At 36.2% G+C, this 23,144-nt stretch overlaps 1 protein-coding gene across 1 annotated transcript in view; it reads right to left on the bottom strand.

Moving 5' to 3' along the window:
- LOC146139172 (basement membrane-specific heparan sulfate proteoglycan core protein-like) overlaps positions 1-23,144 on the bottom strand; it is an 86,166-nt gene that overhangs the window by 47,178 nt on the left and 15,844 nt on the right. Inside the window, exons 2-21 of the mRNA XM_083391724.1 lie at positions 22,686-22,890; positions 21,734-21,843; positions 21,592-21,653; positions 20,810-20,991; positions 20,334-20,413; positions 19,636-19,721; positions 19,082-19,230; positions 17,966-18,088; positions 16,943-17,068; positions 16,053-16,242; positions 15,116-15,222; positions 14,426-14,562; positions 13,624-13,839; positions 12,605-12,790; positions 11,852-11,970; positions 9,591-9,720; positions 5,724-5,969; positions 3,934-4,074; positions 1,850-2,053; positions 928-1,110 (exon numbers count right to left, since the gene is read on the bottom strand). Coding sequence (XP_083247850.1) covers positions 928-1,110; positions 1,850-2,053; positions 3,934-4,074; positions 5,724-5,969; positions 9,591-9,720; positions 11,852-11,970; positions 12,605-12,790; positions 13,624-13,839; positions 14,426-14,562; positions 15,116-15,222; positions 16,053-16,242; positions 16,943-17,068; positions 17,966-18,088; positions 19,082-19,230; positions 19,636-19,721; positions 20,334-20,413; positions 20,810-20,991; positions 21,592-21,653; positions 21,734-21,843; positions 22,686-22,890 — 2,982 coding nt within the window. The remainder of the gene's footprint in view (positions 1-927; positions 1,111-1,849; positions 2,054-3,933; positions 4,075-5,723; positions 5,970-9,590; positions 9,721-11,851; positions 11,971-12,604; positions 12,791-13,623; positions 13,840-14,425; positions 14,563-15,115; positions 15,223-16,052; positions 16,243-16,942; positions 17,069-17,965; positions 18,089-19,081; positions 19,231-19,635; positions 19,722-20,333; positions 20,414-20,809; positions 20,992-21,591; positions 21,654-21,733; positions 21,844-22,685; positions 22,891-23,144) is intronic.

The following is a 23,144-nucleotide window of genomic DNA, read 5'->3' as shown; positions in this document are numbered from 1 at the left end:
ATGCACCTAGTAACTATTATACAACATAAGTGATGTTAGGAGTGTCTGAAGTAGTTTGGTAAACATTGTGTTTGAAAATGGCGTGCCCTGTAATAATTGCAGGGTTTGAGTAAACAAGCATTTGTCGAAAATATTCAAGTTTGGTAAACATGGGCTCTTAATAACCAATTTGGTTCGCACAGTATTTTTGAGAGATTTTCATACATCTACAGTAGATAAAATTGTTTGTTGCAATGTTTAACCTTTTGAAAGATTCAGGTTTGGTAAGCACTTAGTGGCTTTGGAATATTTACGTCATCGCATGACGTCATACACCTAGTAACTATTACACGACATAAGTGATGTTAGGATTGTCTGAAGTGGTTTGGTAAACATTGTGTTTGGAAATGGCGTGGCCCGGTAATAATTGCCACTCGTGTTTGATGAGCCTGGCATTCTAACCATTTGAAATATTCAGGCTTGGTACTAATGGGTTGTTGAAAACCAAATGGGCTCGAACAGAATTTTTTTAATACCTTTAAGCATTCTAACGTACTTACTGTACCTAGATAAACTTATCATCAGCAAATTTACATCATAGCATCCACAGCAAGAAATACCGCCGATATTTTCCGATACAGACAGTAAAAAGAAATAAGCCACTTCATTGTACCTCCCTATTCATAATCATATTGTGCAACATATGTTTTATAAAAGTAGGATTTCATTTTCAACTTGACAAAAGTATGACTGGCGGTCAATTATTAAATTATTAGCAAACAATCCTAAAATCAAGTCATAATTTTGGGTATAACGACAGTAAAACGTATAAAAATTAAAACAATGGTACTTTTTTGCCGCCGAAAGTTCACAACGATCTCGCATTATATTAATAAACAAATTAAAAAAATTTTTTTAAAAAACAAAAAAATGAGAAAAGTTACAAACCTCCGTGATGGGCACCACGTATCTTGTGTCGTCACCAACAGGTGGATGAACTTCACTGACGTAATCCAACGTCACTCCCTTGCCTAGCAACCGTACGAGGGCGCCACGTGACATGGGTCTTGCGTCATTGCTTACGTCACTATAGCGGATCGTGAAGTCGAAGTTGCCGCCGTAAGAAGTGAGCTGCAAAGGAGAGATTACGAAATCACGACGTAATGATGACATCACGACAAGATTATATCACAATATTACTACATCGCGAAATGATAAACTCACGATAAGAATAATAACATTAAGATAAGGTTAAATCACGATATCACTACATCACGAAAAGATTATATGACGATATCACTGCATCACAAAATGATTCTATCACGGCATGAAAACACGATCTAGGATAAATTGCGATGTTACAAAATGATCACATCGCAGTCTGATCATATCACAAAGGTGATCATATCACGAAATGATCATATCATGAAATGATGATATCACAAAATGACCATATCAATAAATGATCATATCACGAAATAATTATATACCGAGATGATCATATCACAAAACGATCATATCAATAAATGATCATAACATGAAATAATTATATCCCAATATGATCATATCACGAAATGATCATATTACTAAATGATCATTCCGTGATATGATCTTTCTTCGATGTGTATAATTATTGCTGCATCATGTTGGTTAAACTAGGCTGCAGTGAGGTTCGAACTCACTACCACCGGCCATACCGGGAGCGTTTTTTACATTTATTCTAAAAAGCAAAAGGTATCCACTAATGCAGCGGTTTTCAACCTGGGGGTAATTAGTTACATTGGACAGGTAAAATGGGTCGCGGTATGAAAGGTGGAAACCACTGCACTAATACTTTCAAGTCCCAACAATAATCCACTCAAGTCCTTACCTGATTTCCGAGGAATTCTTCGGGCAGCATCCAGTAGTAGACATCAGGGGCCAAACGGTCCAGATGGGCCACCACCCGGGGCTGTCCCGTCCCACTATCATCACCCCTTCCACTCCTGTAACGCACGTGGTCTGGGAAAGTTGTGCTGGCAGCTTGGTTCGTGAGAAGGAAACGAACTTCTTGCTGCTGGAAGTCTGGAGTGATCTGTTGGAACAAGATTTAGGTTTAATAATTAGAAGTACATATGTACGATATAGTATCGGATGAGTACCGATACCCGATATCAGGGTGGTGTCGGTGTCGGTGCGATCCAGGATTATATTAATATGGGAATTTAGCCATAATTTGTCACCCAATGTAACAATTGCTGTCTTAAAGGTATATTCTCAAGAAATGATGATAATCATTTTTTCAAAACTACCAATACTTTTCACCTAATAAGCTGAGCAAAATTAACTTTAAATTTTTAACTATTTTGTTTGTTTAAGCATAATTATGAACTTATTTTTATCAGATCTGATAGTGATACTTGTTGCTTAAAATACCGGGCATTGGTATCGAAATAAAATGTCAAGGATCGGACATTTCCAATTCTCTGTTCTTTATAAAGGTATATGCCCTTGGTGTATAAGGTTAATATTACAAAAGAGCTGTTGGGGGTTTATACGTGTGCGTTGGTCAAGTACAAAGCAGACATATTTGCGATGGATGTTTGGTGTTTATTTTGGTGTGCGCCTTCGATAATTCTGGTGTTTTGTTTATTTGGTGTTTATTTCGCTTATGTGGTGTTTTCTGTCATTTTGGTGTTAAATGAACCGCCATTTTTTATGTTGTTCGACTTTTTGGTGTGTTTTTACGTTTTGTGCGTCTGTTGTTAATGCGATATTTTGTAGGTGCAATTTTAGCACTCGTTTTTCTTTGGTGTTCATGCGTTGTACGTCAGGGGTGTCTTTAAAAAAAAGAAAAAAGTGGAGGGCAATATAAAAAAGCGGTCTAGTAACGCTGGTTTAGTAAACACGGTCAAATGCCCACCACTGGAAAAACCAGACATGGTTTAAAATCGCAGAAAGATTAAACTGTTTGGTTTCAAAGTGTCCATAAACGCACTGACCAACCGATGTGGAACTTTCGGGGACAAACAGAAACTCGATACGGGTTCTGCCTCGTCTTGGGCCTTTTGTGGGACGCGAAGGACGATTAATCTTGGGCAAAATGACAATTGTCCACTGCTGTCCATTTACTTTGAACTCAGACGATTAATTACGAAAGGCGAAGAGTGATTTTTAAACATTTTTTTTTCGTTTGATCGGACAAAAGAGTTTAACGTGTCGATTCTTACCATTAAGTACGTTTCTCCTAATTCGTACACCTTATTTGAATTGTCCCATGTTTAACGTAAAGATAGACAAGCACAATGAAATTTTTGACTGGCATTGCATTGAATGGATTGAATGTGCTTTATAAAATAATACAAAATCAATTGGAATGTCTTTCGTTTTTGACGAAATGCATTCCAATTAAATCCTAATTTTAATAGCACACTGAAGAAAATAAAAGACATTTAGTTGCATGTTTAAATCAAAAGCAAAAAATATTAGTTTTAGATCTTTACTGGTATTTAGAGTTTACAATCCACAATTTGTCTCGAGTAACTACTTCGTTTTCATATTACTTTGTTAAAACCATAATTAACGTTTTGTTTGATACAGCTGAAAGATCTTTAAAACTTTCACCGATTAACGATAACGGTATAACATTAAAAAACAGATTTTGTGTGAAATACAGCAGGTGTGTGGTTCTCGACATACACAGCTGTGAGTATGGAATGCCTAAAACCAAGTTTACCTTTCAACTTCTGTATAGTTTTGTTTCACAAATCAAAGTCTAGTAAAAAATATTTTCTTTAATTTGAGGCAAAAATATAAATTTAAAGAGCTCTTTATAAATACAATTCGGTGGGTCAACCAAATACAACAAAAATGTGCAAAAAAGGTGGTTACAAACTTGCAAAGGCACATTCAGAAGTGATCAGATAACTAGTTAAGTAAATGATATATTTACATTTACTGTAGGTAACAACTTACACTGGTTCTATTCCACTTGGTGCTGTTACACTGGTCGCTCACTCCCATGCAAAAGCAAGATAAGCAGCCTTCGGGATTTTGCTCAGTTAAGTGGAAGTATCCAGGCTTGCATCGGTCGCACTTCACACCTTCGCAGCCAGTCTGTAGAAATATATAAAGAATGGGTTGGGTGAATATTGTTGTATATTGGTACTAGTGATGTAATATCGGGTCGGAGCCGACATCCGATGTCAAGTGGTAGTATTGGTGCCAAAGTGGTAATAATACATTACAGTTTTTAAACGGTGATGTTATTATTGGGGCTCTTTTCTTTGTGGTTGATTTTTAATCTAAATATCTTTGCTCTATATAACTCTGCTAAATTTTACTACAAACGTTATATCCCGAGAAGTCACAAGATTTGCTGACAATTACCTTTGAATCACTACGCGCAAATAGTGTAACTGTAATTTCGTGAACTCGTGAAAATATGACGTAATGCCTCTAAAATCTTCACCAAAAGGCGCCAAACCGTTACACAATTAACCACACCCTTAAGCATCCACTCAAAAGCCCAAAAATCGGCGGAGTCAGACAGACAGGAAAGAGCTTAACCACGCCCAAAGTAGCACTTAAGTCGTACAGGTGTGAATGCATTCAGCACCTTGCTTAAAGGCGACCGCACGTCTCGCTTCGATGACCCCGGGTTCAAGGGCACCTTGTCTCAAGTAGAAGCCACGTGTTAGAGAGGAAGTGGTTTAAGTGTGGTATGCGGTTTGTGGTATGCGGTGTTTCACGGGGATTGTTGGGTTATTTGTTTTAAGGTTGGTACGAACCAAATAACGTGGAATTAGTTGTGATTTAAAAGCTTGGTTTAAAATTGGATTGATTTTTTTAGCTTTTTACGGACGAGTATTCATACTTTAGGATTGGTAGGAAGCATTACTTATTTCCAGATTGGCATAAGCTATAATTATGACATATATAGTTTATCAATATTGCGTTTCATGCGTTAACATTTTCGAAATTCAAAGCTTTTAGAAAATTTTCGGATTTTCGGCGTATATTTGTTTAAAGCTTGATATGAACCGATTTTTTATGTACGAGTAACACTTTTTTTATCCAACTGTAAAATTACTCGCAACACAATTTCGTATGCTCTATGAACCAGCATAACCTTGTAAAACAAGCCAGGTAGAAAATGCATTACACGGAAATTCTCCAGAAAATATAATATATCAGGGACCTCAAATTCAAAGTGACACTGTGTGTGGTCTGCTATTGTTCGCAGGATCTCATACAAGGTTCAAGTACATGTGAGACTTGGGTTGCTGCGTGGGGGCAATTTTATTATCTCAATAGTTCAAGTAGTTCATATATACTCCTTCAATCTACAAGAACTGTACAAAGAATGCCAATGCCCATATCGCAGTAGGTAGCACTTTGAACGCTTGCGTAGTTCTATTTGGATATTCTTTTTACGTCTAACAAAAACCTCCAGCCATTATGCTCCAAAGACTATTGCCACGCACTATGGAGAAAACGAGAAACATTCTACGCAAGCTTGAGAATACTGTACTATCCCCAAACTGGATAAAATATGTTGAAAATTAATCAAGATTCATTCGAAATGTTTACAAAATGCTACCTACTTCTGTATGAGCTTTGATACTTATTCTCACGTCTAACTACAACCTCAAACCATTATCTTAAAATTTATTCGAAGCGTTCATAAAATACCACCTACTTTTGCATGTACTTCGATATCCTTACCACATACAAAAATTAAATTTTTAACCCATCAATCTCACCTTGCAGTTACACGGCTGCCCAGGAAATTGTAACCCAATGCTTCCAGCAGTGTCGCAGTAAGTGTCAGGGTAGCGTGTACAGCCACCCTCGTATCGCTGGTATCCTACATCACACTCATCACAGTCCACACCAGTGTACCCGGTATCGCATAACCTGGCTGCTGGACTGCTATCGTCACTCTGTAGTTTGAGGCACTTGCCAACGTATGGTCCGGTGTGCTGCCGCTCGAATCCAACGTCGCAGTCCTGAGGGTTTTATAGTAGAGGGTTAAACAGTGTTGTATTGTCTTAAGTGAAAGACTTGACTTAAGTGGACTTAAGTGACTATTTTCAAATGAGTTTTGTCTTTGGGAAAAATGATCTGACTTGACTTAAATATATACATAATTTAAGGCAGGGTTTTTAAACCGACCAGCCCGCCATCTTCTCGTATTTAAACTAAAATTCCGGTTGCGTAATTGTGCACTACATCGAAAGATATCCTCAGGCATCCTAAGACTAATTGTTTAAGATGTCCAGATATGACGTAAAACTGTGACGTAATCTTCGAAAAATTTGCGCTAAAATTATCATTCTACTTTCACTCCTGAATAAACGAACAAAAAATGAACAAAAAACGTGAACGAAATAAAACAAATAAAACCAAAAATAGTGAAATTGAGCCTGAATTAGCATTTTAAAATCAAGGATAACCGCGCCCAGTCCCAGTTGACGGGTTGTAGCATGGCGCTTGCCTACAGAGTTGCACAAAGTCAGTACAAAGGGGACTCGCTCCGAATAAAAGCACGACCACCAGTTGTGAAACTCTAGCGTCGCGTAGAATCTCACCGGTGCCTTGATGTGTTGTACAAACAGCGATTAGGGGTAAAAACACGGCGTAAACTGTTTCGCAAACGACTTAGCGCCTCCCCTACTGCTTTGTGTACACGCGCCCCACAAAATAGAGGGACTTGGTACCGCGCAGACCACAGTAACCCTACACCGGTGTTTTTTAAACTTTTTTTGTTACCACTTAGACTTTTTTTGTTGTTGCGTACCACTTAGCAGTGTTGTAAACAAGTCATTTTGGATTTTTCAAAAATAACAAGTCAAGTCCCAGTCAACTACAAGTCAAATCACGGATATAAACATATCACATATTACGTGAGATAACGTGCGTTTCATAACGTTTTTTTCGCCAAGATTTACTTTAAAACGGATCGTTAGCAGTCCTATAGATGTTATCAATTTTATTACCTTTAATTTTTTTAGAAAATAATGGCTACATACTATTATAGTATATATTTATTTTTTGGGGGGGGCTCATATAATGGGTATTGGGTGCAGAAAATATACTTTTTCCAAATATTTGCACATTTTTTATATTTGGGGGTTAGGCAAAGATAAAAAAGCAAGGGGCCCGCGCTATAAAAGTTATTTGAAAAAAATGATAAACCGTTTGCGTAAGGTAGAACATTGTTTATCAGCCCATGGGTCACGACCCTCAATTGGGTCGCCGGCCAATGTAGTTTTATATATGGTTAGATTTAATGAGATTGGTTCTAAACAGGATTTCCTTTAGTATTTAAAGAAATTGCGGAAGCGGTACGAAGATATTGCTCATAATAATGTAATTAGAAGTTTTATGCTATTTGTCTTATGTTTTGTTCACTTAAAAAAACAATGAAGATAATTGGGTCGCCGCTGACATACTAACGTTACCAATTTAAGTCGCTGCAAAAAACGGCTGAGAAACACTGGTGTGGTGCAATCCTAGCGATTTCAGACTGCCCTAATAATAGGAGGAGACCGCACACAAAGCCAAAACACAACCTAGAAAGGATTTCACATAAATCCAGGTCGTAAAACAGGAGTTTATTGAACCTTATTCCAAGATAAGCCTCAATTTGCTTAGCTGGCCACCGCCTGAGAGCGATTGTGTGCAAACAATGGGAGACTTTTGTGACGCCATAAACATGGGAAATGGGCACACGTGGTGGTTTCTTGAACCTTGCAAGGCTTTGCCGGTGGTGATGAAAAGGCTTTGTTACTTGCTCAATTCCAAAGAGAACTTATAGGCTTTAGAAATGATTTTACACTTGGAAGACGTTTGTATATTTTAAATGTATAGGGATGATCGTTACAACAAATAGTGTTGACCACCCAAAGGTAAAAGGTTAGATTTCATGGGCTTTTGGGCTCTAGGCAAAACTCATTAAGGGTTCTGAATTATCCAAATATGAAAAATAAATGTATAAGCATGTTGCAATATCCAAGGTGCGACATGGAGTTTACCAATAAAACTGATTGTTTTGATCTTTACCGTTAAAGATACAAAAGAAGCAGGTGGTTATTATTACAACATGTTGCAATTTGCAAACAAGTTGTAAACTCTTTCAAAAAATTCCAATGCAAATAAACGAGTGGTCTTTTAAAGTCGAAAAAAAAATTATAACAAAAATCATCGTTACAGTTTTATCAATTCAAATCCATTCTACTCATAAAAACATTTTGCAAATAAATGAATTGTACTATTAATATAAACACGACGAGTAAACTGGTCTATCAATTATTTGTCCTCATCTGCTACAAGAGTCCAGTATAACATGTAATGGATAAGTCTACGAGACTACCCGTTAAAATTACTTATTGCATAAACTTGTCTCGCAAGATAGTCCAGTATAAAAAGCACTGACTGAATAAACGAGTTTGCTAATTATAAAGAAACTCAACGCGGAACGAGCCTACACGTTATTTGTAACCATTTAAAATACTCGTGCATCTGGGTTGACGAATTATAAAGAACTCCAGCCAAATAAGTCTACTTATTAATTGTACCTATTCAATTGAACTCTTGTACTCGCCTGACAAGATAGTCCATCATACCTCTCGGGTATAAAAAAACAGTAAAAAGCACTGAGTACTTATTATAAACAAACACAGACCGAGTTTACTCGTTTTTGTACTAAATGTACTCGTGTACTTAGCTGACATGAGAGTCCAGTAAAAAAACATATAAAAAACATTGAGCTAGTAAAATCTACTCATTAAAAAGAACTCAAAGATAAACGAGTCTAAACGTTATTTGTACCAAGACGTAATAAGAATATCAAAGCCCATACAGAAGTAGGTTGCATTTTGGACGTTTCGAATAACTCTTTATTTATTTTCAACATCTTTTATTCATTTTCAACATCGATGTTAAAAATGAATAAAGAGTTATTCGAAACGTTCAAAATGCTTCCTACTTCTGTATGGGCTTTGATATTCTTATTACGTCTTACTACAACCTCCAACTATTATGCTCCAAGGCTTGTTTGTACCGATTTTAATGTTCTGTGTATCTGGAACGTATTCTATAACGGGAATCGAGTCAACTCGATAAATCTATTCGTTATTTGTACTCGTGCACTCACCTGACAAGAGAGTCCAGTATAAAAAACACTGGGTAAATATCCGGATTGACGTATTATAAAGAAAGCGGAAATGAGTAGACTAGTTAAAAGTACTGGTTAATAATGCATTGTAAAGCCCTCGTGTACTCACCTGACAAGAGAGTCCAGTATAAAAAACACTGAGTAGGTAAGCAGGTCACTTAATATAAAGCCAGATGAGTCTACTCGTTAATTGTACTCATTTAAAAGTACTTGTGTGTCTGGGTTGACGTATTATAAAGAAAGCGAAAACAAGAAGACTCGTTAATTCAACTCGTTTAGAAAGCCTCGTTGATTGTACTCTTCAATCGTACTCATTTAAATGTACTCGTCTACTCACCTGACATGAGTAAGTAAACAGGTCACTTAATATAAAGAAAAAATAGGTCACTTAATATAAGGCCAGATGAGTCTACTCGTAATTGCACTCATTTAAAAGTACTCGTGTACCCACCTGACAGGAGAGTCCAGTATAGCCCTCAGGACACTCACAATCCTCGACACGAGTCGCTATAAGGATCGGATCTGCGACAATCTCGGTTGTTTCCGACTTCTTGGCAACTTGCATGCTTACGTCACCGATTCTGGGGGAAAACGTCATCGTTGAAAGTATGACGTCGTATTTTAAATAACGTCATAGGTGGTATGCAACAGATTTAGCAATTAACCTGAGTGGTAATTCTTTGGCCGAATATTAAATGTCATAAAACCCGTTTTACATAGATTATTTAATTAAACTGGGGAAATTTGTGAAATAACACATTAAAACTAATCAAATTGGATACATACTAAAACATAGTTTAAAAGTAAGAATGATTAGTGATATATTCGATATATGATAAAAAAAAAAAACATATGTTTAGCTATTTTAAATTTTCATGACTACTTCTAAATATTAGCCAAAAATAAGGCCAAGCATAAAAAAGTTTTTTTTTTCGTTTTTGTTCTGTGATTTTTAAAGAAATTTTCGTATGACTTAAGTCTAACCGCACGGGTAGATTTTGTGTAGTTTTAAAAAAGCCACTCAAATCGTTATCACCCTTTCCCATTTAAAGCTTACATACCACTTATCTTGGACCAATATTAACATAGTGTTTGAGGTTTATTAACATACACATAACATTTTTGTTTCTGCATATTTCAGTATATAATTCAAGTGAATAGCTGTAATTTGTTATGTCAGGTACATGACCACGTAAATTCCAATTTCAACAACAAAATACATTACAAAAAATATATACTGTAATAAAATGATGGGCCTTAATTGGCATTTCAAGACAGCCCCTTTTTCATATCTTTTTTACAAAGGACCGGTAATCCTCAAGCCTATGGCAAATTAGGCCTGTGTTAAAGTTTCTGAGTAACATCAATTCGCCTTGGTTTCCTTTGTAAGGTAGATAGACATTGCGGAGTCGTGACCACGTAACAAACCGAGTTTTAAATTACACATTGCTCTTTCGAATAAACTACAAGCACGCCTTATCGAACAAACTCACGAAATCACAAAGTGGTTTAACTTCTGGCCGCAGAAACGAGACCTCAACAGTAGTATATGATACATAACGCTGGAGCGGCTTTCCTTGTAAGCTGCTGGCACGCAAATAGCTTTAGCAGCAAGTTGTTTTACATGTGTTGGGGCAGCACAATGCACTTATACGCGGCCAGCGGAATTGGTAAAACATAATGGTACACATTAAGGCGGTAAATACAGTTTGCCAGTTTGGATTGACTTAAAAGTTTAGAAGTTTTAACATTTTTATCAATTTTTTTTATTTTTTTTTCATTTTTTTTATCTAACAAGCTAGCCCTTTTTTCATATTTTGTACAAGTAAAAGTCTTTGCAACAAATTATTATCAAGTATAGTCTTTGCAACAAAATAGAGTAGTTTTAGTGCAAAGCGAAGAAAGTTATTAGTTGCCATTTTAAACGAGTCATTTGGTGTAGAATGGCGGCCAGCCGGTAAATTATCAGCATTCGAAAGCTGTAAGTCACTTCTTTAGTAAATCTACAAATTCCCTTAAGTTGCGACATTTCAGGAAATCTGTGTTGTGACAGAAATACGCCATTGACAGTTAAAAACTCTAGATCTCCCACCAAATGCTTCACAGTGCGGCATCATGCTGTACATTGTACAAACAGCACATTTAGGGCGTTGGTTTGTTGGCAAACATGCTTACAAGTGGTAAGTTAACAAGGTCGGTAGCGGTGTAAGATTGAGATTGTGAGATGCTTTTCTGACATTTGCTTTTTATTTTACGGATTCTTCGTTCGAATAAACATGCCAATAAGGTCAAGGGAATAAGTAACATTTTACCCAGCCTCTTAAAGTAAAACCTATAAATTTTACAGCGAAATTCTACGACACAGAGAACACATTTTATCCTTAAACGTGCCTCGTGCAAGTTTTTTCGAAAAAAAAGTACAAACTACCAACTAGCGATAATCCGATATATCTTTAACCGATAATATCGACCAATATGCCGGGCTTTTGCTGACTGATTTAACATAGAGTTTAGTTTCCAGTGTTAAGTATCATGCCAAGTTGATGTACAAAAAAGTGTTGTATTATTAAAATAGGCAGATAAACTAAATGTTACTTGCACGCACCTATTTTTCAATAATTTAAATTATTACCATAATGCAGGTATGTAAAAAGTCGGTATCTGTATCGGCCCAAAAAGTGTGATGTTGGTCGTTCTCTACTTTTAACTCACCCAGTGCTTAGCATTGAGCTGTCGTAGACGGTTCTCAGCAAGACACTACTTAAATTTCCAAGAACCTTCATCATGTCTTCGCGACTTGCAGGTTTGCCCTCGGCAGTTTTCCAACCCTCCTGAACAAGAAAACACACCCTGTTAGTTTTACATAGTTGTATTTTTTACCCACGCTTACAAGTAATGTATTTTACCTTTAGCCAAGTAAACTTGTATGATGATAAATTTTAGTTTGGGTGAAGACTTTTTACTTTTTGTTTAAAATAAACAAGCAATTTTAAATTTGGATGTAAGATTTGCCACAAAGATGTAAGATTTGCCACAAACGCCTTATAACTGCCTTATAAAAAACAAAAAATAAAATCCTGAAAGAGATAAAAACCATAGATCACCTTAAAGAAAATTTCGGCGCTCTGTTGATAACCGTGATTATAATGATATGATAGCTATAAAGGTTGGAATTTGCGGGCTTTGTAATTTTAAGCATTAAAAGTGCCATAGAATATTAACCAACATAACACGATTACCAACTAAAAGTATTTATTAATTTATTGAAATCTTGTTTTTGGTAATAGGCAATGGAATGAATTTTAATAGGCAATAAAATGCCATAGTAACCACAACGCATTTTGCCTAAACTAATTTCCTTAAATAAGAAAAAAACAAAACACCAAAACAATTCGATACAAAAAAGTAAAGCTAAATTAACAGGCTTAGTAAGACAAAAATAAAGCACTAAAAGTTAGCAAATACCTCGTCGAGTCCGACGCTCTTCTGGTGCTTCCCCACCGGTTCCGGGTGCGCCCCTGGGTCCCGGTACACCAGGGTCTCCCCGTTCCCTTGCAAGATGACGTCACTGTTGTTGGTCGGCTTGGGGGTGAAGTTGTACGAGTTGTTGTAGCTGAAGGAGAACTCAAGTGTTCCGCCATAACTGTTGATCTGAAAACACCCCGAGGAAAAATAATTAGGGAATATTGCGCCGCTGGTGGCTGCTGTTTTCTAAGTGTAAAAGTGCTAGAATTAGCCCTGGGTATTCCTAAGGGTTTAATTAGAAAAAAAGATAAATTATGGAGTCCTTGAAAAGATAAATAATGGGGAGGCGTTTGTTTTAACTCTAAGCTGAACTATAATGATGAATGTTATGGATGTTCTTAAAACATGGCAGAACAAAGTTGCTTAAAATAGTTTTGAGGGTTAAAATAAGGTTTAGTTTTTTAGCTTTAACTTAGAATACTTTGTTTGTATGACTACTTAATTTTATCTGTGGAGTGATGCTTTAACCTTAAATTAGGTGAAATTTACATAAACAAACACAGATATTGTCAGCGTAAAAATGACCTAATTAGTAAACTCGAAAATACTAGGTAAAAAGTTGTGCTTTGTCATTAGAAAAAAAAAATAAAAAAAATACAAGGCGAAAAACTGTGTCATGATAAATGAAAAATAGAGAAAAAATAGAAATTGCAGCTTGGTACTATAGAAGTGCCATAAATGAATAAAATAAAACAGTAAAAAAGTAAACAAACGAAAAATGATATATGATTAAAGTTAAAATTAAACAACGGGAAACGTAAAAAAATAATCGAACTTACTAATTATAACCTTACCTTCGCTCCTACAAATTGTCCGAAAAAAGCACATTTTTTAATAGAGAAAATAAAGACTATAAAGCAACGTGTACAAGGCCCCTAGCTGGGTAAATTATTAATAAAAGAATACCCCCAAAGGAAAAACTAAACAACGCAGTCCCCAAACAACAACAATACCCTTACCTTTGCTCCTAGAAATTGCGCGGGAAGACTCCAGTAATGCGCAGCCGCAAGGAAGCGTTTCGAGAGATCGATCAGCTGCAATTCCTTGGCGGCAGGGTTGACCGAGATCTGGTTCCGGTTGATCGGTTCCGGGGAACCGGGTATTCCCCCTTCCACCTCGACCGGTTCCAAGTGCACCCCGTTGGTGACCTTGGGCTCCGTGAAGGATATTCCGACCTGTTTCGGTACATAGAAAGCGTTTTATTACGTAAATCGAAATTGGGAAAACTAAATTTTTAACTATTTGAAAATTGTAAAACAAATGTAGCTTAATAAAGTATTTTAAAGCCAAAAAGGCCGAGTAGGTCAACACCATCTTGATTAAGACTGTCGACAATTGCGCCCCACCTTTTATAAGTGATACCTACTTGCTTTCCAGTGACATTAACTTGAGATAATACAAGTTCGTACGGAAATCCCTTAAACAAGATGATGTAATACCCTTATCGATTTTTGTTTAATACCTTTTTTCGAAACCTTTTTTGGCTTTGCATTTACATATTAAGCTGCTGCGTTTCAGATCAGTGCACAGTGTACCCGAATAAAGCAAATACTTTTCACAAAAACCAACGAGTGTGTCTTTCGAAAATGAAATTGACTTTAACTGTGAAGCAACTTAGCTACCAATGGTTTGTTGCACTAAAAACTGATAGTCGATAGAGCTGTTATATACAAGTCTGCCAAGAAGCTATGAAATGTGTTTCAATTGGTCAACAATTCACGCCAAGAATTTAAGAGCAATTTAAATAAAAACCCAACCGACCTCATCATAAATGAGCTTGCTTGAAGCACACTGGTCGGTTACTCCAAAGCAGTAGCACGGTTCGCACTTTGGGGATTCCCCCTCGCCGGCAGAGTTGAATTCGCCGCTGAGACAATCTGAAGGTTGGTCGTCATCCTCTGAGTTAAGCAGGGCAAGTTTTATGTTACTTCGCTTTATTTAACTTATCGATTTTTGCCCCCGAGGAATGGATCATATATCACTAAGTAGCAATACGTAGTAGTAGCCAGCCTATTAACTAATTTTAAGTGTTGTTCATAGAGTGAGTAATTGATAGCAATTCATAAATATATAAATTTAAAAAAATATTAGTTAGAATCCGTCAGGTTATTCAAATGATTCCCAACACAAAAAGGGTATGAAGCACTGGTTTAATACATAAAATTAATCGACAAGGCTAATAAGCTGAACTTCTTTTGGGGGCACTAAAGTAACGGAGCGGGCCGCGATAATTTTTAGGCCATATATCGGACTTAAATTATCGGACAAAAATCAAATCAATTTCTTCTCAGGACTCACAACAGAGAAAGGTTAAGAAGGGCTAGTGTAATAGAAACAACAATCGACAAAAAGCTAATCAGCCACTAAGCTCTGTTTGTTATGTATAGTATCGGGTCGCGATAATTTCTTGGCGATATATCGGACTTAAAATATCGGACACCATCTACTGACCTCCGGTGTCCTCGACCACTAGAACGGCGTCAGGGACGGCCAGGATCGCCCCGTTCCGGTTGATTGCTTCGCAGGTGTAGGCTCCCTGGTCGGACAACTTCACTTTCCTGTCGATAATAACGGAAACGTCACAAACAAAGGAACGATGACGTCATAATGGCGGTCGGGTGCTTTGCGCGACTCGACGAGTGTTTTGTGAAATTGTCGCGGCAATACTTGGACAAAGTGCTCGTGATAATGATTGATTGGTCGGTTGAGTCACCGCTTGAGTTTTGAGTCAGATTTCCTAATACATTTTTATTGCCTTACATTTGCAATTTCCAAGAGAAATGGTTTACCATTATATTTTCCCAGCGATAAAATACTGTGCTAAAATATAGTTGCTAAATATTATTGCAAGAACTACAAAATACAGTTTTTAAATATATCAAAATCTAATTCTATTTAACGTTACTGTTTCAAAAATCTTGCTAAATATAATTGTAATAACAATGCGTATGGTTTTGAATTTCTAAAAATTCGTAAATACTGCCAGAGAAATGGTATGTAAGTTTAGTTATATCATGGATTGACAAAAAAAAATTAAAAAATTAATATTAAATTAATAAAGAAACTGAAAAACAAAAAATATTTAAGTTTTTTAGCAAGCGTTTTATCCACTAAACTAATGTGTGGTCGAATGGTAGGGTATAACTTCTGTACCCAATGGTAAATTCAAGCGTAGAACAAAGTTTGACCAAGTTCGCAATAACTATTGCAAATTAGCTATGTAAACATATTAAAAAAGAGCAAAAATAAACTTAATTTAAAACAAAACTAGTCAAAACGATGAGTCTGGCAAAATATATTAAAATTTGAAACAACAAAAACATTTTAAAAAGAATTGGAATTAATTTAGTTGACAAAATTAAAATTAAGTCAAAAAATCTCAATTTACTTGATTGTCAGCTGACCGCGTCCGTTTTGTGACGTCATAGCCACCCTGGGGGGCGGGGGCACGTTGCCCCAGTTGACCCTCCATGATATAACGGGGGTAGGGGTCCCCACGGCCTCACAATCGAGGGTCACGGTGTCACCCTTCTTGGCGTTCACGATACGAACCGGGGGTATGATCACAACTGGGGGTGCTGGAAAGTTGAAAAAATTGGTTAAAAGTATTTCATGCATAGACAGCCAAAGAACATAGTGTTTTTACACCAAAAAAAATGAAATTCACTAGCGCGGTATCTTTCTATTTTTTTAAATGTGGAAATTGTAAATGTGTTTTTTGTAATCAAAATACGCGTTATTTTTTGCATTGTTTATGAAAAAATAACAATTTTAACCGTAACTTTCGTTAATCATTCATCATCATTCAGTGCCATGCCTGAACCAGGCTTCGGCTGCCATGAAACACTGTTTTCTCCATGTGTTACTATTTCTTGCTAATTCAAAAATATTCTCTGCTTTGATGTTCAGAAAGTCCCTCAGTTGATTTATAAGCATTTTTCTTTGTCGTCCAGGTGCACGATTTCCACATATTTTGCCACACGAAATTATGAATTCTTGTTTTTCATTAGATTACATAAAAATCGCTTATATCCAATAATTTCTTAAAATACAATTAATAAACTCAGCTGTCAATCCAGCACAAAACGATTAAAATGAATACAGACAAAACACAGCCTGTGGTGAGGTTCGAACTAACGACCTCGGTCATACCGAGACGGTCGCTCTACCAACTGAACTACACAGGCTTTACCAACCGGATAGGCTTTAACAATAGCATTTACATAAAAAGACACACATAAAGAAAGTCCAAAAATAGCAAGAAATCAGCATACTTACAGCAGTCCTTTTCATCCTCGGCCCCCGCGCAATCTTGTTCCCCATCGCAGTGGTAACTTGAGGGAACACATTTGTTGTCGTCACATTGGAACTGGGTCGACAAGCAAACACCGTTTTTCTCGGTCGCTGAAAGCAAAGAACCAATTGTTACTGGAAATATAGCGATGGCATAAGCAGCTAATATACCCCCATCTATATATCCGTATATGTGAGTTTGGGCTGATATTTTTCCAAAATTTTACAGAAACCACAGATTTCTTAACATTTGAACCTTCAAATTTTCGTCATTCGGTGTATTTTTCATGAATTTGTCAGTCGCTTTTTATTCGGCTCATCGATTTAACATTGTATTTGGTTCAGTGTGTTTAGCATCAAGAAAAATTAATATGCAAAACAAGAGTTGTAAAATCGTAACAGGGAGACACTGAATGTGATTAGTATTATATGATTAATTATTTTTGTTATTACTAAACATCACTTAATGAAAGATACACAGACATTTGTGTGTTAACAACTGTGATCCCTTCTGCCCTTCTGAAACTCCTTTTGACCAACAATTACGGCTTACGTATTATTAGTACACTGAGATGGCTTTCGGTTTACTAAATCTCAGATGTATATAAAACTCGCTTATCGGTATCGCTGGGCCAAACAAGAATGTCATGATATAATATATTGAACATTTAAAAAAAACACCGAGTGCAACTGTGATATATTCCTTCTGAATCTGCTTTTTGATCAACAATTACGGCTTACGTATAATTAGTACACCGAAAGCCATTGCAGATTACCCGAATCTGTCGATCAATGATGCAAGCAGGGCAAGCTAGAAAAACAACTAGCCTGCAGTAAGGTTCGAACTCACGACCTCCGGTCAAGCCGGGACTGTCTCTCTATCAACCGAGCTACATAAGCTCAGAGGGAAGCGAGTGGAGAAAATTTCCCATATGAAGTTTCTTGTATTAACAGAATATTAATCCTGTAGTAAAAACGCGCAAGTATTTACAAGTTCTTTAAACTCACAACATCCCTGTTCGTCGAATCCGTTCCCACAATCGTCATCCCCGTCACATCTCCAGTGCTTCTGGGCACAAACCCCGGTTCCAACACACAAGAACTGGGTCGGGTCGCACTTGTTGATGCCGTCTACACAACACAGTGGTGATCGAATTGGAACATTTTCAAACATTATAAAACTGTTCGTCCGACAAAAAGTGAGGTAACATCCACCAGAACATTCAGTCTAGGGATGCTCAAAGTACAATATCGAATCCTTGGATTCGAATCCAGATGGGATTCGAATCCAATTCTGCCATTTAATTCGGGTAATTGGAACCGATATAATTTAACGTTTTACCGCCGATTGTTGCGCCTAATTGTACAAACGCGGTTTTGGCAACAACCTGGACAGTTGACATATTACAGTTTACACAACTGCTTCAAATGACAGTTGTTAAGAATGTTAAACATATGGGAGATTTTTTTTATTATAATGTACACATGTTAGAAAATTGTTTGGGCGATGTATTGCTGTGATCGGGGGCCCTGTAGGTTAGATTAGATTTAATCCCTTCCCCAAACAAAATCGAGGTTAAATAATTTAATAAAAATATACTAGGATTCGCTATTCGTTATTCTAGATTCGAAACCTATTATTCTAGAATACCTTGGGATTCTACTTTGAACATCCCTAAGTCATTCACCCTATTATAATTAAAACAATTCCTGGCAGCAACATTATATTCGTTCTGTCCAATGCTACCATTATTTACATAGGCTTCTATCCAGTAGTCTAAAATTAAGCTGATTCAATTGATGCCTATTAACACGTGAAGGATTGCAACGAATACAATGCAGCAAAAAACGCACATTATTTTGAATCTATGTAATATTTTACAACACAGAGTGAGATTTCGAACATTTTAAACTTTTTCTAAATGTTACAAAGCGGCAAAATACGCAGATCGTTTTAAAATCTATATACTTTTTGACGAGCACAAAACATTTAAGTTCCAGTGGAAATATTAAAAAAAGATAAATTATTACTCTGAGTTGGCCACCATTTCAAGTATGCAAAATCTCAACGTTTAAAAAGCATTCTGAAATTAATATTAGAAAAAAAGAAAAAAATAATCTTACTTGAGCAAGATGCTTCGTCGCTCCCATCCCAGCAATCTTGTGATCCATCACAGACATAAATTCGGTCGATGCACTGGCCGTTAGCGCAAGTCGCTTCTGAGGGGCGACAAGTGCGGGGACCTACTACTGGTGGTCTGGACGTCGAAACACTGAACAAATATCGAATTTAAGACAAAAAATATCAAAAAAACACAAATGAGTCCGTAAACGCGAAAAAAAAACCAAAAAAAATCAACAGTTTGAGCGCGAAAAACATAACACTGGAAAGGTGACACGCAAACCAATAAAGCAAAAACTTTATTCGCAAAAAGACTCCCGACAATAAAAACACTAAGGAAAACATTTACGTCAGAAGTAAGATTTGAGTAAAATTTTAAATATTAAAAAAAAAATTATTTTATTTTTTAAAAAGATTTTTTACTTAAAGATTTCTTTTTTTAACAGATTGCACAGATTTTAACAGATTGGTCCAAAAAATATCTATTTAAACATATATTGAAGAACGTCGCAAGTTATTGAGCTATTTAAAACAGTAAAAAATAAATTAAAGCTACCTGATGATCGTATCAAAGTCAGGTTCTTCATTAGCATCCGGGGGAGTCGGTTCCGTTGTTGTGGTTGTCGCTAATGGACGTCGGGTCTGGGAAAAGCACTTTGGTAATAATAAGCTATAAGCTATAATGCAGGGGTTCTTAAACTTTTTTTAAGGCAGACCTCTGAAAAAGTATCTGATTCACGTGGACCGGGGTAGGCGTGGAACATTTTAAAGATGAAGTCACAAAACAGGTAGACTTTAAAAACGCACGGTTCCACAAATGTGAAACTGCCATAGAGTAAAAATACATTTAAGGTGAAGGCGCCAAAGCGCTTTTTTTGTAAAAACATTAATTCCATTCTTTTAAAATATTACACTTTCAATTAGATAATAATGGACCCCTTTAAAATACGTACGTACAACACAGGGGTCAACGGATCCTAGCTTAAGAAGCCCTGGCCCAAAAGCAAGCTCTTAACAGGAATCTCGAACTGTAATAGTAATTCCAGACTGAAAAATCAACAATCAATAAAGGATTTGCCAAACAAAAATAGAAAGAACACCGTGTATACTAATATGCATTCAGTACAGCCAGGAAAGTTTGATTTTCATAATGCTTTGTGCTGGCCCATCTTCCAGATAACAGAGCCACTTAAAAGCTTCTGAAGTGGTTTTGCAAACTTGTGCGACTGACAGCTAATCAGTGGAGCTACTTACAACTTGCTGTTCGGTGCTTGGAACAACAACTGTTGTGGTCGTTTTGAATGCTGCTGTGCTTGCGACGACTGCAACCGAAGCTAAAACATTAAATTTAAACTTTAAAGTAAGTAGGACATATCTTTTAAAAGCCTAAAGCACACATATATTGAGACAAAGTGCCTCTTATTCCGCGATATTACTTATTTTGATTCTAAGTTGTTATTTTTACTACTAAAAATAAATGAAGTCTAGCAAACTATAATACAAATCCGATCGAAATACGAGTTACAGATTCTAATGATTAGTTGTTTTGCTTCGCATGTATTCTCACTTATTAGTAATCCTAATTTTAAATCAATCTTGAGGTAATAAAGGCTAAAGAGTCGGAACCGGACTCGACGGAGTCCGTTAATTTGGCTGAAGTCGAAATCGGGTTGTTATAACCGACTCCGCAGCCCTAGTATATAGTTGAGGGTATAATATAGTTGACCCACCGCATTCTTGCCTCTCGTGGTCCACCCCGATTTGCTTCATTTTAAAGTGCTCAGGGGAAATGTAAAACCTCCCAAGCATTCCTGATTCCAACATGGAAAGAACCGCGTCTTTTATCGACTGAGCTGAACTGTCGGAACATGTTCCAACATCCACAAACACCATCACGTAACCCTCCTTTTGACTGAAGAAACGTACAACAATTTGAGCGAAAATTAAGTAACAATTTAAAGGTTAGACATACCAAGGAAAATAAATAGCAAATATGAAAGTTTTAAAATACATGACGCCAAGTCCATCACGTAACCCTCCTTTTGACTAAAGAACTAAACATACAATTTGAGAGAAAATTAATTAACAATTTAAAGGATAATAATTCATGGAGAATAAAGCAAATGCTCAAGTTGAAAAAACATAACATAACAAACCATAGTGCAACCGCCTTATTAACTGAAAAAGGATAAAAAAACTAGAAAAAAACAATGAAAATAAGAGAAATAAATATCAAAAATAGGTAAGTTAGAAAAAAAAAACACCCGTATTATTGCCTAAAAACATTTAGTTAAAAAACGAAGGAAATAGTTGTTAAAACTTATGTCAGTTTTAACTTTGAAGCTAATTAATTTAATATTCAATACAGAGACATTTTTAAATGAAAATGAAGAAAACTAAAATACAAATTTCGTATATTTTAAATACCTTATTTGATGAATTACCCTTTTGAAGTAATTCAATTAAAGAAAAACATAATTTGTTTCCAAAAATAATTCCTGTTTAAACTTACGCGAACATTACAGGAGTAGCTTCCAAATATCCCGGCAGCTTTGTGCTCAGGTATTCTTCCATCTGTAAAACAAAATGCATTGCTAAAAAGCTAGCACAAAATAAAAGGCAATATTATTGCAGAAACAGTGACAGGCACTTACATCGAACATAATTTCACCGGATAGATCAAGGAATTCTTCTGAATGATGATCCTGTAACTCTTTGGTGAATATGATCGACTCCAAAAAGTTGAGTTCGGTGCGGTACCAGACTGCAAAATACATATCAAGTAAAAACACTCTGAAATCAATTAAAAATAGTAAATTCTTATAACCTATCGCGAACCTTAATTCAGCGAGGTTCGGGTCAAAGTTGAGAAAGCTTTTTCCTAAATTTTCCAGTGGGATGGTAGACTTTGGAATTTAGATTACATAAACTGGCTCAAAGTTTACAATTTAAACAAGATCTTGGGGTTTTTAAAACAAGTGTTTTCACTGCTTATAGCTGTCAGATGACGTCAGTCACGTAAGCACGCAATTGCAAACGACTTAAGTAAAATCATTGAAATACAGTGACTTAAGTTCACTTAATTCAAGTCATTGACACTGACTTAAGTCTTTACAGCACTGAAAATCTAATTTCAAGTTCTGGTGAGCTTTCAATGTGTTGTTTTGTCATAGATCGAGAGGGCGATTTCGAATCATGTCCAGCAGGTTATTCTACTGTTGGTTTGTCTTCTTGTAGAAAGTATTTGGCGTTTCATTTTGATAAAAGTCAAGTAAAAATAATGATTAACCAATCACCGTTAGTTGTTATTTTTCGTAACACCTTTATGGTATAAAATATAATACAAAAAAGTATCAATGGCATATCACGTAGTTCAAAATCTGAAAACAAGCAATCTTAGTAAGTTTTTTTTTTTTTTTTTTTTTTTTAATAAAATCACTAACAATAATACTAAAATAATACAAATTCAAAAGTAAACGAAAAAGCAAACTTTAACATATAAAAATAAACAATTTTCAATATTTTAAAATAATAAAATGTAAAATGACTAGGTAATCATAAAAAAAATTATCAAGAAAAACACAGAAAATTCAATTATATGCGCACCCCAGAACCGGTCGTTGGCCGCATGTGGAGTTGTTTCAGTTGGCTCTGTGGTCGTGTCTCCGCTCACTCCAAGGTCGTCTTCGTCATCAGAGTCACGCGGGAAGGTTTGCCGCTTCAGACGCAAGTGCTCCGAGTTAATGGTGCTCAGTCCATTTTCCAGTAAAAACCTTCGTTCGATGATGGCTTGACGTATTAAGTTTCGATCCTGAAAATTTAAGAAATATTAAATAAATATTTTAAGACGTATTTGAAAGATTGTTTTACAGTTGTAAAAAATCAATCGGATATTACGTTTCTAATATTTATGCTAACGTTTACTTTTCTTCGCACATTTGGCCGGAGTAGGACTCGTGACTAGACGGAGTCGGTTAATTTGGTCAAAATCGTACTGGAACTTTGGTTTTTAGCATAAGTCCAACTCACCAATCGACTTATTTTGGGCTGAAGTTGGACTCTGAT

Source organism: Ascidiella aspersa, chromosome 6 (assembly GCF_963924565.1).
Source record: "Ascidiella aspersa chromosome 6, kaAscAspe10.2, whole genome shotgun sequence".
Lineage (NCBI taxonomy): Eukaryota > Metazoa > Chordata > Ascidiacea > Phlebobranchia > Ascidiidae > Ascidiella > Ascidiella aspersa.
This window is presented reverse-complemented; position numbering and strand designations above follow the sequence as displayed.